Source organism: Eleginops maclovinus, chromosome 20, assembly GCF_036324505.1.
Source record: "Eleginops maclovinus isolate JMC-PN-2008 ecotype Puerto Natales chromosome 20, JC_Emac_rtc_rv5, whole genome shotgun sequence".
In the NCBI taxonomy this organism is placed as follows: domain Eukaryota; kingdom Metazoa; phylum Chordata; class Actinopteri; order Perciformes; family Eleginopidae; genus Eleginops; species Eleginops maclovinus.
In genome coordinates, this window is record NC_086368.1 from 16,127,436 (window position 1) to 16,143,005 (window position 15,570).

General features: G+C 41.5%; 2 protein-coding genes across 5 annotated transcripts; one reads left to right on the plus strand and one right to left on the minus strand.

Moving 5' to 3' along the window:
• Positions 1-361: 361 nt before the first annotated feature.
• On the minus strand, positions 362-6,386 carry LOC134882635 (transcriptional regulator QRICH1-like). Of its 4 annotated transcripts, none has more exons than XM_063910452.1 (12): positions 5,964-6,386; positions 5,042-5,299; positions 4,886-4,960; positions 4,375-4,512; positions 3,149-4,291; positions 2,659-2,818; positions 2,247-2,401; positions 2,050-2,164; positions 1,866-1,974; positions 1,600-1,763; positions 1,416-1,506; positions 362-942 (listed from the first exon to the last, which is right to left on the minus strand). In XM_063910452.1, exons 2-12 carry the CDS (start codon positions 5,288-5,290, stop codon positions 753-755), a joined length of 2,589 nt encoding a protein of 862 aa, XP_063766522.1. In that variant the 5' UTR covers positions 5,291-5,299; positions 5,964-6,386; the 3' UTR covers positions 362-752. The 4 variants fall into 4 exon arrangements, with proteins under 4 accessions (XP_063766522.1, XP_063766521.1, XP_063766520.1 ...); XM_063910451.1 differs by lacking the exon at positions 5,964-6,386 and adding an exon at positions 5,819-5,941 and having other exon boundaries at positions 1,612-1,763; XM_063910450.1 differs by lacking the exon at positions 5,964-6,386 and adding an exon at positions 5,819-5,941.
• Positions 2,314-11,747, plus strand: LOC134882637 (proline-rich transmembrane protein 3-like). The gene is made up of 4 exons (XM_063910455.1): positions 2,314-6,479; positions 7,318-7,528; positions 7,965-8,192; positions 9,028-11,747. The coding sequence occupies exon 4, from the start codon at positions 9,056-9,058 to the stop codon at positions 10,640-10,642; it is 1,587 nt and encodes a 528-aa protein (XP_063766525.1). The 5' UTR covers positions 2,314-6,479; positions 7,318-7,528; positions 7,965-8,192; positions 9,028-9,055; the 3' UTR covers positions 10,643-11,747.
• Positions 11,748-15,570: the final 3,823 nt, after the last annotated feature.

Sequence of the window (15,570 nt, forward strand, 5' to 3'; positions counted from 1 at the left end):
GCTAAAGCAAAGTGTTTTCTTCTGCATGTCCTGTTTAATAACCCACTAATAATACATACAGGAATAAGTAGGCAAATATCCTTGATGGTTTAAATCACTAGCTATGACCTGAGAAAAAATGTTTCTAATCTCCTGAATGACCACAATATAGCACTTTGAGGTCTGACTCCCACAAGCATAAGCTATGACGTCTTTTTTGAAAACAGGCACAAGTTTTTCAGCTCCGAACGTATCAATACAGGATTCAAAATGCAGTCAATATACAAAAACAGTTGTGAGAAGTGGTCCTGTATTCGTCCAATAAGGTATATCATGGTGGGACTTAGAAGAAAACACAAAATGTGGTAAATGATCGGCGAGGTTAAGTAGTAAAGGGTTTAATGTCCTCATACTGTTTTGATATTTTTACAGGAAAATGTACCCAATCTGAGCTCAGAGGGCAGGAGGTCAAATAGGTCCAGCAGTGGTGAGACTTAATCCTCCCTTAATTGCCAGTTTAAAGGTTACAGAGGCAATGGCTTACAAAAGGTGGTCAAAGAATACAGTCCAACCCATCAGTTGAACACAGAAAATATAAGAAAAAAAATCATTCAAGATGAGCTCCTTAGAGAGCTAAAACGATTGTTTCAGAAGTTGTCTCATTTGATTTCAGATGATGGTGCTTGAGGTTTATAGAGTCAGGATGGATACTGCATAGTCAACAATCAGTGACTGGAGATCAAGTTCCCATGAGTCCAGTGATTCTTCTCAGCTTAGCTCATGATGCCCTGTACAACACCGAATATCTCCTGGATCTCTCGGACCACAATGATGCGGGCCAACACCTGCTCCACTTGCTGACTCGTGAGGGGCTGAGACGAGTACCACATCGGGCTGTTAGGTGCAACGACAGGCTCTGGAGTCATGTAGTATGCATCGTTCCTCCCCTTAGCGCTTTGAGGACTGGAAAAAGAAAAGGAAGGTAAGACTTTGGAAGGCTCTGCACATTTTTTTTTTTTTTTTTTAAATCTCCCCCCTTGAGATTGGAAAAAGGGTTCTATGGGTAATCAGGAGGCTCCCCATTACAAAAATGCCAACCGAAATGTTGCTACAGTGATCTTGAAGGTCGCATGTGGCACAAATCATGGTAATACAAATGATATCCACACAAAATTAGCTGCAAAACGTAGGAGACATAACAGGATGGGAATGGCCAACATTGACTTCTACCATAAGGTATTAAGCCTTTGTATAGAGTGCTGAGCTTTCTTTCAAAAACACATTTGGGTACCCATCTTTACTTGTGGCATTTACTGTTGACATTTAATCAGCCGCGGTGCCCAACACCTCTACAAATTGGAATAGTACAAGGTTTACGATGACGCACACTGATTAATGATCCAGTTACATAGGATGTATGTGATTGAGTCACTCACCATTTGAAGAGATAAAAGTCATAAAGTTTAATTGGGCAGCGAAGCGGATTCTCTGGATCCTCAATCTGCTCTTCATACATGTCATCAGTTCCTGAAACAGAAGACACACAACTCATCAGCACAAGAAACTTCTGCTGTCAAAGTCTGTGACTCATAGCTCGACTTCCTTCCATGTTAGGCTTACTGTATTGAGCACCTTTCTGTCCTGCACTCTGCGGACCTTGTCCTTTGAGAAGGCGGATACTGGTGGCTTTGTCCTTGGCATTGGCGGGGTTCTTCCTAGTGTGTCTTAGGACCTTGGAGAAAGCTACTTGCATGTGTTGTTCAGCTGTCATCAGTTGGAAATGCCTGTGAAAAAGACATGTTTACATCATAGAAATCTAAATTGCAGGCCTGTGTCATTAATGAGAACAGACTCAGGTCAGTCGGTGCTGAGAAGGGGTTACTTACTTAGTGTTGAAATACATTAGAGTCGTGAGCAATGTGGATGGTGAATGTGCACCGAGCTGTTTGCACTCCCACAGCATCTCCTCTGTCACATGACTTGGAATGACATAACCTAAGATGAAAACACACAATGAGCGAGTCTTTCTATAACACTGGAAAACAAGCATAAGTGTTGACTGTCTCTTACCTAAAGGATGGACACTGGGTCTCCAACCATCCAGAATTTTGTGTAAACACCCACAAAAACGTGTGTAATACGGATCAGAGAAAATGTCATCCACACGTCCATTTTCAGAAAGATACTAAGAAAAGAAACAAACAGGTTCACACTTGAAGCAGACAGAGCTTTGGCATGATGCAGCAGTTGAGCATGGGAAAACAAACCTTTTGTATGCACAAGAAAACATAATATAGAACATCAGATGTGAATTGCTCTTCCTCTGATCCTCGTGCCTCTTGCGTCATGAGGGAAAGACCCAAGTTCAACTCGGCTACTGCACTTGACACCAAATCTTCTTGAAAACGCAGCGGCTGACGACCTATATAAAAGCGGACAGATGAGTACAGGAAACGTTTTTATCAGTTCTATTATAGCTAAGTTAGCATGCTTACTTCTCAGTTTAAAGCAGAATGAAAGCTATTAAGAAGTACAATATGAACACTGTTGCACCAGGAATGAAAATGAAACTGAAACTGTATTTGTTCTTGTGTGAGGTAATATACAATTATAGACATCAGGGCTGTTTGATTAATATCAAATAGGAATGTGTGTGCTATTAATTGTTAGTTGACTTACGTCCTATGGGTGCAAGCTTTGTCTTCTCCTGCTTGTTAAGCTCTGCATTTTTTCTCTTAACCCAAAGACGCCAGACCTCCAGGCCCTCCTCAGGCTTCAGGCAGATAGGAACCATGATCTCTGTAGGCTGCTCAGCATGAGCCTCCGTCTCTATGTGACCCTGCACAAAACCAAAATGAAATCATAATCACAATTAATACTTTCTGCTTATCCAGGGCATCAAGAATAAAAAGCATCTTTATAATCACATGATGATAACTCAGCTAGGTAAATTTGTAATTACTTAAGTAAGTTGTAGTTGTTTAGTCTATCAAATTCCAGAGTTTGAATATTCTTAGGAATAAAAGGTTTGCTCTTTGAAAAGGGTATATTAGCATTACACTATTAGTTGATCCTTACATCAGTGCCACAGAAGAGTGACAGAATGTTGTTAATACTAAAAACTGATTATAGCACAGGACAAATTCAGTTAAAGAAAGTCTGTTCGAACCTGCAGATGGAGCTGCTGGTCTTGTCCCTCTTCTCCTTGACCGTGCTGCTGATTTGGGTCCCATATGTGTACCGACTGTGTGGTGTTGTAAGACCCTCCTACAGTCTGCACTGCCACAGGGATATGAATGTTCCCGTTCATGAACTGCGCTGGGAACAAGGTCTGCACTATTTCTTCCTGCGTCCCAGTTGAGGGCGACTGCACATCTGCTGACCTTGATGAAGGACTGGGGGACATTTTGTCCTTACCATTGGTGGTGGTCACTTGCATTGTGTTGTACGTGTCCTGTGGTATGGTGATGTGAGTAACCCCCTGCTGCTGTGGAGAGGAGTAAACAGGGATGGTCCAGGTTTCGCCTGTGGGACCTGTGATGGTTCCTGTAGTGCTGTACAGTTGAGCGCTGTCAACAGTGAGCAAGTCTGGTCGTAGGGACACATAGCTCTGCTGCTGCCCTTGAGGGATGGCTACAACTGTGGCCACCTGCTGGCCCTGTGGAACTGCGTAAGACACAGACACAGGGACATCCACCTTACGCTTCTTGGCAGGTTGGAGGACAGTTGAGACAGTGGAGGACCTCCTCTCCGCCTCTCTGGCAGAGTCCTGTTGCTGTGATGGAGACGTGGTTTCTATGGTCCGAATTTGGATCTGTTGGCCATCTTGTAGTTGAATTTGCTGGCCACCTTGTAGCTGAATCTGTTGGCCACTATGTAGCTGAATTTGCTGGCCACCTGGTAGCTGTATGTGTTGGCCTCCCTGTAGCTGAATTTGTTGGCCACCCGGTAACTGAATTTGCTGGCCACCCTGTAGCTGAATTTGCTGGCCATCATGTAGCTGAATTTGTTGGCCACTCTGTAATTGAATTTGCTGGCCACTTTGTAATTGAATTTGTTGGCCACCTGGTAACTGAATTTGCTGGCCACCCTGGAGCTGAATTTGCTGGCCACCCTGGAGCTGAATTTGTTGGCCACCTGGTAACTGAATTTGCTGGCCACTCTGTAGCTGAATATGTTGACCATCTTGTAGTTGAATATGTTGACCAGCTTGGAGTTGAATTTGCTGGCCGCCTGGCAGCTGAATATGCTGCATTCCTTGCAACTGGATTTGTTGTCCTCCAGCTACAGCAGCCACCAGTTGCGCCTGAATCTGTGGAACACAGTTGAAATAATCAACAACCAGAATCACATTAAAGCACTTGATATCGGTAACTGTTTAACTACATCCAGGACCTGCTGCTGCTGCTCCTCTGTAAGCTCTCCCTGCTGGATAAAATGTGCTGTTGAGATTCCCTGCAGGTCCTGCTGAGAGGGGGCGGCAACCTGAAGAACCTGGCCAACGGTTTGGTCCTGCTGTTCCTGGATCTGAACCTGGCACAGTGCAAGAGTTTGAGAAATAAACAGAACTGTCAGAACACATAAAGAAAAGAAGGACCTTACTTACACCGTGAAGTACTTTTTTCCCCCAGATCTATGAATACTGAGTTGATCAAACTTCTTCTCCACAGAGGAAGTCACTAAACTCTATGTGTTTTTGTTGCTCACGGTGAGTGGTATAAGGGCAGCAAGGGCAAAGATAGTTCACCCCATCTCCACTATAACCTAAAGACTCAAACACCATGCTGCCTTTTCTTTTGTTTTCGTATTGGCAAAGAGTAATGAGAGCGTTTCTGTACCTATCAGGCCCTATCTGTCTGGTGCAATTTAAGCATGGAAAGAAACTGACAGTGCCATATAAACTAACCTGCACCTGAAGCTGCTGTTCAGACTCTTGATGCACAGACAAATGAGGTGAAATCTCAGCCGATGTCACCTGTACCTGTCATAAAGCATGTACATGTATGAAGTGAATAATATAATTCAACATCCACAACCATAACAAAAAAAGACCTGCTCTTACCGGACAAGCCAACTCCAAGAGAGAGCCAGCCACCTCTGTGCTGTCTGCGTACACACAGTTGGTGTCTTGCTGTTGGTACACCATGGCTGTTGTGGTGGCTGCCCCTCCCTGCTGGCTGAACTCCTGCAGCACCTCTGGGCCCTTGGAGAGAGACTCCAGAAACTCCTTCATCCTGTGCTGAGGGACTGTGCGGGCCTTCTGCCGCACATACTCATCAAAAGAGACCACCCCACTCTCCTGCTCATTCATCCTCAAGACCTAGAAAGAAAATAAAACATTTAAAAAATCTAGTCCAAAACAGCTTACTTTGACAATGTATAAGCACAGATATCTATCATGAAGATGATTCAAGGAAGCATGGGCAGTGCAATAATACAAGCAAGAAATAATTAGCTAAATAGTATATCTAAAACTGTAATTTAAAAAAGGGGGCGTTGAATTAACATAGGAAGCCCACGGTCCAAAGTGCATTTTTCAATACAATGACTGCTAGTGCACTTTTCTAGTAACTTAAATATTACGTTCACATATTTTGATCACAGCTAGGTCTAAAATGTTATAATATGAACAACGATTTTAGATACATTTTAAAGCACCAATAGTATATATGCCTGACTTTACATCCTACAACTGACTAATAATAGTGTCTACGTTACAGCTAGTGGCTAACAAGTTAGCTTTACGATGCTAGCAAGACACTGTTTTGTGCCATATGGATAGTTGGCTAGAAACCGCTATTTATAAATAAGATAATCGAATAACCGATGTGATATTTACAGTAAATTGTGCGACCAGGTGACACATTTCGCTCATAGCACAAGTTAACAAATATTAAAGCAACAGTACATTCCTAGCAACGCTAGCTAACCATTGTGCTAAGGTTAGCTAGCTAGCTCAATGGCTCTGAATCCTGTCATGCTACCTTAAATAAAACGAAATCCTCTCCTTTCCGCCAAGGCACGGTGTTTAAAACTAAAAAAGCCGATAACGTCTAACAGCTACCACCAGCACACCATTCACTCCATCACACAGTGTGTGTAGCGACGTTTTAATCCTGCAAACAATGCTGTGATTATAGATTGCGATAAAAATGTAGGAGCAGCGGCAGCGAGGAGGCGAGGTCTGACGTCTGATGAGGTCCAGGCACGCCTCGGTGTAAAACTAGTTTCACAGCTACAGGAAAGCACACGATTCATACATCCAACTGAAACTCAAGTGCTGTTGCTAAAACATACACAACACAACTACATACGCAAATACGTCCACTGTTTATTCAGTGAGATACAAAATAACGGAAGTATAGGCCCCGAAAACAACGCGACTGCTCTCAAGACTGCTCTGCAAGGCGACGGCCTGCCGCGGTGTCCTGTGAACAAGAAGAGTTTCCATCCTGAGAAAACACCATGCAAGCATGCACTGTAGGCCTATCTCACAAGCTGTAAGGATGCTTTATGATTTCATAATGTGTCTGTTTAATTCAAAATTCCACACTTTGATATCTAATTTGGACAATGAGCCATACAATGCTACCTGGCCAAACATCACCATTAATATTCTCCCACCATTTACTATGTAATGTATATGTATACCACGTACTATATTAAATTACTATATTATTTGCTGGCACTGACAAGCAGAACGGGAAAATAACTGAACTGAGAATATATCAAGTGAAAATATACATCTCACACACACACACACACACACACACACACACACACACACACACACACACACACACACACACACACACACACACACACACACACACACACACACACACACACACACACACACTCACTTATATGCAGTCAGATACATAGATGGATAGATAGAGAATACATTCGAATTAAAGACCATCATTAACTACTCTAATGCACTTTTAATAGCCGTGTGCTGTATAAACTCTCTTTGCCCTGAATAAATAGTTTGACACTTAAAAATATAACAACTTCAGTTGTTTATTGGCCTGACAATAATCTTCTTATTCAAATTTGATTTCAGACCCATAAGAGGGGCAATAGCAATAATATACAGACATAATATAGGCCCAAACTTCTTGAAAGAAGATGGGAAATGGACCTTGTTTTGTCAGACTTTCTCCACAATCACTATATTTTGACTCTGTACTACAGGAATTAGGTTCACTGTCATTTAAAATTGACACATGGACTTATATGAACTGCAAAAATGTGTAAGTGCTTTCCAGGGTTGTTCTGTTGATGTCTGGTAAACATTTGAATGCATGTACCTTTAACAACATTTAACTTCCCCAGTCTGCCTTAAAGAGCCAGGCATGTGCTGCTGAGGGCCTCCCCCAGTACTCTCCACAACAAACTGCCTCTCGCCCGTCTTAAGGTGGACCAGCAAAGATGCACTGTGTGCATAGGCTACGTCCTTCACACACTGGATAGGAAAGAGTTAATTCCCACACTCACTGCAGACTGCTGGGGCTCTGTAGTGGAAGTGGTGGTGGGGGTAATAAACGTAAGTAAATATATTTTATATCAAATAAAATACCTTTCGGGTAATGCAAATACATGATAAGATTAAGCTAAATGGTGGTCATAAATAACAGTCTCTTATTCATTTTACAATACAGTATGCATCTAGCCTCCAAATGTCATGAGATGTTTTTTCATGTTTCAAACTAAAACAGTGAGTTTGCATTAAACCAATCGAGAGTGCGCGTGTCTAGTTGGCCTTACATTATCACTTAATTTGACTTTGTGCTTCTTAATGTAATCCCTTAGGGAAGGGATTTGCCTTAATTTAACTCTAGTGCAAAAGAGGCAATTGAGTCGTGTTTGTTTCTTAAAGTCAATTATCTACAACATTTGTTTTTTTCTATTTACATATGAGAGGAATAATCCCGTGGAGGTTTTTTTGGGGGAATTGGCCCCTGATGTTGTTGGTTTTACAGGGGACATCAGAATGGGAGGCTGCCAAGTAACCAGCCAACTTTAATAGGAGTAAGACGTCATCTTGATGGCTGTGAGCATGTCTGTAAATCCAATGTGTTGAACCCTGACTGTGATGCTATTCATATACATCAATACTAAAATCAGATGCTACACATGCTTCTGATGCAGCTAGAAGTGGAGTGCTACCCATGACGTACCACAAGGAAGCAAAGCAAAAGGAATGACAGGTCAGTTATCCGGTTTTATTGAGTTTTTGCAAATGGTCTTGGGTTTAGTTTAAAGTAGAGATTGTTTTTTGCAATAGATTGTTTTGATAATTTTGTGTTATGACTGGAGAATTGATAAATCCTACGCTTGATTTAGAGAATCCACAAAAGCATTTTATGTAAAGCTTTACTAATGCTTTTGTATTTGTTTTTGACAAACTTTGACATTCTTAATAGAAAGTCAGGAAAAAAGGCATTTCCTAACCTATAGTTAATAGTTTGAGCATTTTTAAATAGACAAACATAAATAAAGTTTGTTTATCATTTCCCTGAGGTTACATTTGGGAAATGAGGTAATCTTTAAGAATTGTTCAAGGCATTGTGCAAATCTTGTTATAAGTATACAAACTATAAATGTCACAGACTGGCTCATCCTGTTTGTGCCAAGCTGTGTTTTATAAAGAATACAATAACCGGCAATGAAAATCTTTCTGGGTCTGGAACCAAACCAACTACATCAGCAGCACTTACTCTTGACCACTCAGAGGCTCATGACCAAAGAGCTGTCAAAGCTAATACTTCAATTACAGGAAACACTCCCTCCAGTATACACACAATCTCAGAGAAAGCTCCCTGGGAAGGCAGCAACACCACAACTGAGGAAAGGTTCAAAGATAATTATTTTCTTTAGGCTGATATGATAATAAGACATAACTACATACTGTCAGTTCTTAATTGTTGATCAAATGTAATAACTTTTAGCCACATAATAAAATGCACAATTAATTAAAAAAATGTTTTACAAATTGAATTCTCCTGCATCAAAATAAGACTTTCCTTTGTCTCTCATTTTAAGGTTTCGACAGCCCTGATCTCTTCAAACAATGGCGGCATCTTACTCAATGAACCGGAACCTGTCGGGACCTGTAGGTCCCTGTGCGCTTGGTTTGAGTCCTTGTGTATTTCTTGCAAACTCTAATGGTACCAATCTGCTCTGGGATGACATGGGGTGCACACTGGCATTAGCCTGGGAATTTCATGTTTTTGGATCAGCCAGCCTTTTCATATTGATGGCAGTCCTGGCAGCTTTGGGAGTGGTTGGTGCATGCACTCTTCCCCATCCTGTTTGCGAAGCCTTGATTTTGACAAATTCTCTGCTGATGCTAAGTGGTAGTCTGCGTGGTGTCATCCTACTCCTCGATCCTTATGGCACCAATGGTATCCTGCCCCGTGCAACTCTGACGGCACTTCATAATGTTCCTCTGCTGTTCCTGCTATGGACCCAGGTGTTCATTGCTCTGGTCACTTTTAAAGGATTGAAATTATTACTTCTTTCGCTTAAACTGCAGCACTCGTGGGTGGTTGGATTACTGGCTTTATCACACTGCACCCTATTAATTGCAGCAGACCTTTTTTCTTCAACATTATGCCCCACCCTCCCTCTGTTGCTGCAGACCCTTTCTCTCTGCTTTGGCCTTTTTTTCTGCATGGGAATCCTCATCATGTCTTTCTCTGGTCTACACCCCAGTCTCAGGTCGCCTGTACCTCAGTGGGTTCCCTCACAGAGGATTGAGAAACATGCAAAGCGTGTTACAGCAGTGTGCGCCTTCTTCGGGTTTCTCTGCTGCAGCATTCAGATGTATGGTCTCCTCTGGCTTTATGGGCTTCTCGGGAACTGGAGATACTTTGGCTGGGGCTGGTGGCTCAGTCAGTTTTGGGCCAGAATACTCGAGTTAGCTTGGGGTTTTTTTTTGCTTGTCCTTGGATCCTGGATCTTTTGGACACCATCAAGGGGTCATCATGGGCAGGGCAGAATTGAAGTGGCTAAAGCCTTCGAGAAGACCAGCTGGTGCAGTAGGATCTTGGCCAGAATACGGAGAGGACCACTGAAAAAATCTGATAAAACTTGGGAAGATCTGAAGCCGAGTAACTGGGCAAAGTATGATGTGTCCAGAGCATGTTTCATCAACAACTTAACATGTCCGTATGATGATCAACCATCTAAAATTACTCCAGAATACAATCCTGAACCTGTAAGTAAAAACAGCTCTGACTCTCAAGCTGCACTACTCTGGCAAAAAGTTGGGGAGTGTGAATGTATTATCTCACTTGTAGAATTCGACATTCGACCTCTATCGCCTATTAACCTCAGGCGCAGCATTGACAACGCCATTTACCATAGGCAGCTTATAGCAGGACTGCTTAAACTACCACCTTCCCCTTGGACACAAACTATGGGCATGGACACCACTGAGGAAAATTATGGTACAACAATATTCCCTCCAGCTTATTCGGGCCATGGATGGAATTTGGATACAGAGTCTCTATCTGCATCTGTGGAAAGTATCGACGCTAAAGAACGGATACAGTCAGTCGGTGTTACCACAGATTATAATCGTAGTGTTAGGTCTGCAGCTGCTGCAGTGATGCATCAGCATGACTGGTCCGAAGAAGATGTCACAGACCTCTAAACGTTCTCGAATTTCAAGAGATCCACTTATACTCTCTCCCATCTAGCCTTCATGAAAAGGTGCAATTAAATGTGGAGAGAGCTTCCACCAGACAATGGCCTCATCCAAACAATAACAAATTTCCTTGTGTTATCTATTCATAGTCATTTGACTCCCATTAACTCTTCTAAATACATCTTTATTTGTTGTAGCAGAATTGTATTTACATGTGGAGAGCATGGACATTTTTCTCAGGTTACATAGTAAGCATTTCAGGATGTATAGATGCTTAAATTCTTTGTTTCTATTCTTGCCATTTAAAGTTTTGAATGAAGAATGGACCATCTTTCAATTCAGGTGGGAAATTCCTACCATCTGAGTTGACACCTCTCTCTTGCTGTTGTAACCCCACCGGTTAAAAGTCATGTTTTTGAGGCTCATCGTTGATAACATGTGAAATCAGCAAAAACTATTCAACCGAAACATTTAATGTGATTGTATTTTTTGGTGTAAAAAAGTTTTAATGAATTACTCTGACAAAGTCCATGTGCAAAAGTTGTTTATTTGTAGCAAGGTTTGTAAAGCACAAATGCAACTATTTCATTCTAATGTTTGTTCTGCAGTAGTGTACTAATACATTCATTTGATTATGGCTTTAAACATATCTGTTTAACCTCCTTTTTAGTTGAATGTGTCATTGCGAGCATCAATGCACTTCTGATTAAATCTACCAAGTTTAACTATTAAAACAGGTTCAGGCAGACCATCTTCATCCACTACATTTTCATGGAGCACTACTGACTATGATGGCCTAGCTCTGCTGTGATACCAGCACCACCTGTGATGATGGTGAATACTGGTGGTACTACAGCAAATTTAGTAAAAGTTAAGGGTTGATAAATTAACATTTTGTCATTTAATTGGCTTAAAAACTGCTCTAGTTTGTTGTCTCATCTGTTACGAAATTGGTTGTAGTGTCTGACATTTGGAAGTCCCTTATCAAACTGTTACACATTTGATTTGAAGTGCTTTCTGAAGGACTGACCCTCTCTGCACTCTACAACAAAGGTTTGTGCACAGAGCTCAAAGTATAGTGAGCCCTCTTGTGGTTAATAACTGAAGCTGAAGTGCGAAGTACAATTTTGGGGTTTCTTTTTACATGTTAGATAAAAACATCTAATTTTCCTGAAATGAGGGATAGGGTACATACTTCTTTTTGTTTAAATAACGGTGGGCCTGTTCATAACTAATTTCTATATATTTTTTTGTGTAATAATGTAATGATTATTATGACTTTTTTCAATCTTAATTTCAGGGGTCCCCACCAGGTACTGGGGGCCCTATGCGCTCTGCGTACTCTGCGTGTAGGGAGCGGCGGCCCTGTATGTAGTAGCCTACCTCTATATAGCTTAATGATAAACAATAAGATTAACACTAAATACACTTTAGATACAAATGGATTGATTTAACATTCTACCCACTAGTAAATACAGACATTGAAATGAGTTCTAGTTTTACCAGCTTGATAAACACAACATAATTATGAATAAATATGCTAATACTTTTGTACTTTAACTTGAATGACATTTTAACCCATCAATGAGGGCATCATGCCTACTACAGCAACAACTAGGCCTCCTGGTGATAGTGGCTAGGTCCTGCAGTATCCTCAGTACCCCCAGTACCCCCAGTTACAATGTTTTTCTTCATTAGACAGATAGATAGACAGACAGACAGACAGACAGACAGACAGACAGACAGACAGACAGACAGACAGACAGACAGACAGACAGACAGACAGACAGACAGACAGACAGACAGACAGACAGACAGACAGACAGACAGACAGACAGACAGACAGACAGACAGACAGACAGACAGACAGACAGACAGACAGACAGATAGATGTTTACTTTATTACTGGTGTCTCATGGGCCCACTTCTTTACCACAAAGTCCTGCCTCTTCCACAGGTAGAGTAGCAACATCGCCACAACATCCAAAGCTTCCCTCAGGTATACAGACTCAAACTCTGAAAACCAAGAAGCACCTTCAGCTCACCAGTCTGCATTAACATTCATTATTCACACTTCTCTGAGTACCTTGTAACACAAATGCAATCTATTAAAAAAATGCCCAACTTCCTCAGATGCCAGTATCGACTGTGGTTATTTCCCTTTTCCCCCCACAATTCCCCATGGTATCTGGAATTTTCCACCCCACAAACCCTCCTCCTCCTCCCCCTTCTGCTGGCAAAGAGGCTTTTGAAACCACATCTCACATCTAAACTAGAGGGGAGCTCTTGTGTTCCCCAGCAGCCAGTTTCCAACAACACCTCAATAGCGTTTGCTGCAATTACTGAAACTCCTGCTGCCCAAACCATATTTTGGTTTTCAGAAATACCAGCTTTTTAAGTTATATCCTCATCCTAAATGTCCTTCTCAAAGACAAAAAGACTCAAACCGCTACTCCTGTTACAACTATTGAAGATGTTGGTCCAAAACCTGCAACACAAAAGCCATTATGGCCCACGCCCTTATTTGGCATCATTTTGGCATTTTGTTTTTCAGCAGGCTCCTATTCCAGTATTTCCTGATCTTTCTGCAAACCAAACTCCTTCTGATGAGCCTGAATGTCAGCCGTATATACCCTGCCATGCCTTTATTATTTCCAGTCCCTTCCCATCAAAGTCAACAATCAGCTGCAAGAATCTGAAATGTTGCTGCTGACAGTCTGACAGGATCTTCACAGGCTCTCTTACATGTATTTTGGTAAATTCCAAAGGTTTGGCGAGCCAAAATCAGGCTTTCTAAGCTTTGTTCTTGCTTTGCATTGGGCAAGAGGTTCAAAATGTACATTTTTTGAAGAAAAATAAAAGGCAAGGTTTGCTGCACAACTACATGTGTTTTTGATGTCATTATGAGTCCACAGACAACCCAATTCCTTTTTCAGTAGGTTGTTAAAATATGAATTATGCTACAAAAGTTCATTATTATATTTTCTGTTTCGGTCATTTTATTTCTGAGCATGCAGGTTGTTATTAGGTCTGGAACTAATGCTCGTTTTATTTTTCTGCACATTATTTTCTTTATTAGTTGTTTGGTCTATACAAAATGTCAGAAAAGGGGAAATAATGATAAATCCCAATCACCATCCTGTTTTTTTTCATGAAGTAAAAACGAGCTATTCAATTAAATTTGTATTAGTTCCTTATTTATTTCACATGTTTTCTTTGTTTATGCATATATTCATAATCACATTCAACTGTAATTAAGAAAAACACGTCAAAGATGGGTTTCAAATGTAACTTTATGGACAAACTATCATTAATAAGATAAATACAAGGTTACCATTTTACAGGAACATTCATAGTCACATTCGATATATTACTGATAATATTTTCACACTTAATACTAAAATGTGTCACCATATGGCCAACCATTGAACAGATTATTGATAATTTTCTTGTTCAGTCTTACAGAAAGTCAGTGGCGGGCCGTGCATTTCACACCTAGGCCTTCAGTGATATCCTACAAAGTCCTACCTGAATTATTCCACCTCTTAATACCATCATTATGACGCCATGGCTCTAGAAACTATACATTTAGACAGAAACGCAGCATAACCGGGCGTTGCATCACCTTAACATAGTCAAGTACAACAGAGTTATATTAATATTTCCGAAGCATTTATAATCAATACATCAGCATTTACAGTTAACTTAATTAATCAGATTATCTGACAAACCGCTCCTTGACACCTGTGTCTGTCACATAACGCAGGACAAGTGCCAGCTGTGCTACATTACCCACATCTGACGTCTCGTCCACCATAACAGCGACAAAGGGTGCTTTTTTAATCTTCATTTTGATCTCTTCTCCCATCACTTCAGCAATAGCATAAATCAGGTCGTTTTGTATTTTGCCTGACGTCCCAGTAAACATGTTGTTTGTGTACAGGTGGTAATGCAAATCTGTGTTGTTCTCAGCAAGAAAGGAAAGAAGCTCCACGTAGTTTCCTGTTTCTGGACTCGGCGCTTTCATCGTGTCCCCTAAATGAAAGTTCCTGTTTATCCAAAAACAGGACACAATCAATCAGTCTTTCAATATTTCCCTATTTTTGTTCACCCTTTCGTTGTGGAGCTCCGTTTCCCTGCGCACTTGTTCGTTGAGCTGTAGATCCACTCGGGTGTCCCCAAAGGTTTTCAAAAGCACCAGTGCTTCCAAGTGCCCAGCTGTGCTTTGGTGTCTCGTTGCTGCCTTGGTTAGACAACTCAAGTTTGCAAATTTAGTGTGGCTCCAAACACCAAATCGATCAGTTGCAAATACCAGGCATTCCCGGCAGTACAATTTGCAGTGCCTCTCGGAGGCTGTGAGCCAGGGGTACCGCTCGTAGTTTCCCTGCTGTGCTAGGCTCGCTAGCGTTGGAGTTGGTCGTTCCCTTTTCAAGATGTGTAGCTTTACTTGAAACGTTCGTTTTGAAAATGGCGTTGTAATTATATCTTCGACCAAATTGATCTCTTCTCCTCCTTCAGCCATTGTGGGTTGAAAAAAATAGCTTGTAGAAATCTACTCAAATTAGCTCGCTCAAGTTCTAGTTCTGTTTGCTAGCTTTGCCCATAGACTGTATGGCTCTGCCTACTGCCTAGCTCTGCCTCTCAATAGTGCGTATCCAATCAGAAGATGTGCACGTGCTAACGTTAGCGTACGCCTGCTAGCTGGCCCGTTGTCGCCACCTCGAAATCTGATTGGTTAACGCCACAGTTTTGTTTGCGTTCACTTTAAGCTACAGCCGCCCGCACTGTTGATTCTGAAGGCCTAAGGGCAGATTTCTTTGACCCTAGCAACACATTATGGCTGAAATATGATTGGATAAAAGCTCTAACATAAAGGCCAGCCCTCCAAATCTCGTTCTGAGGCTGGAAGCAGAGCAGCCAAGACGAACGCTATA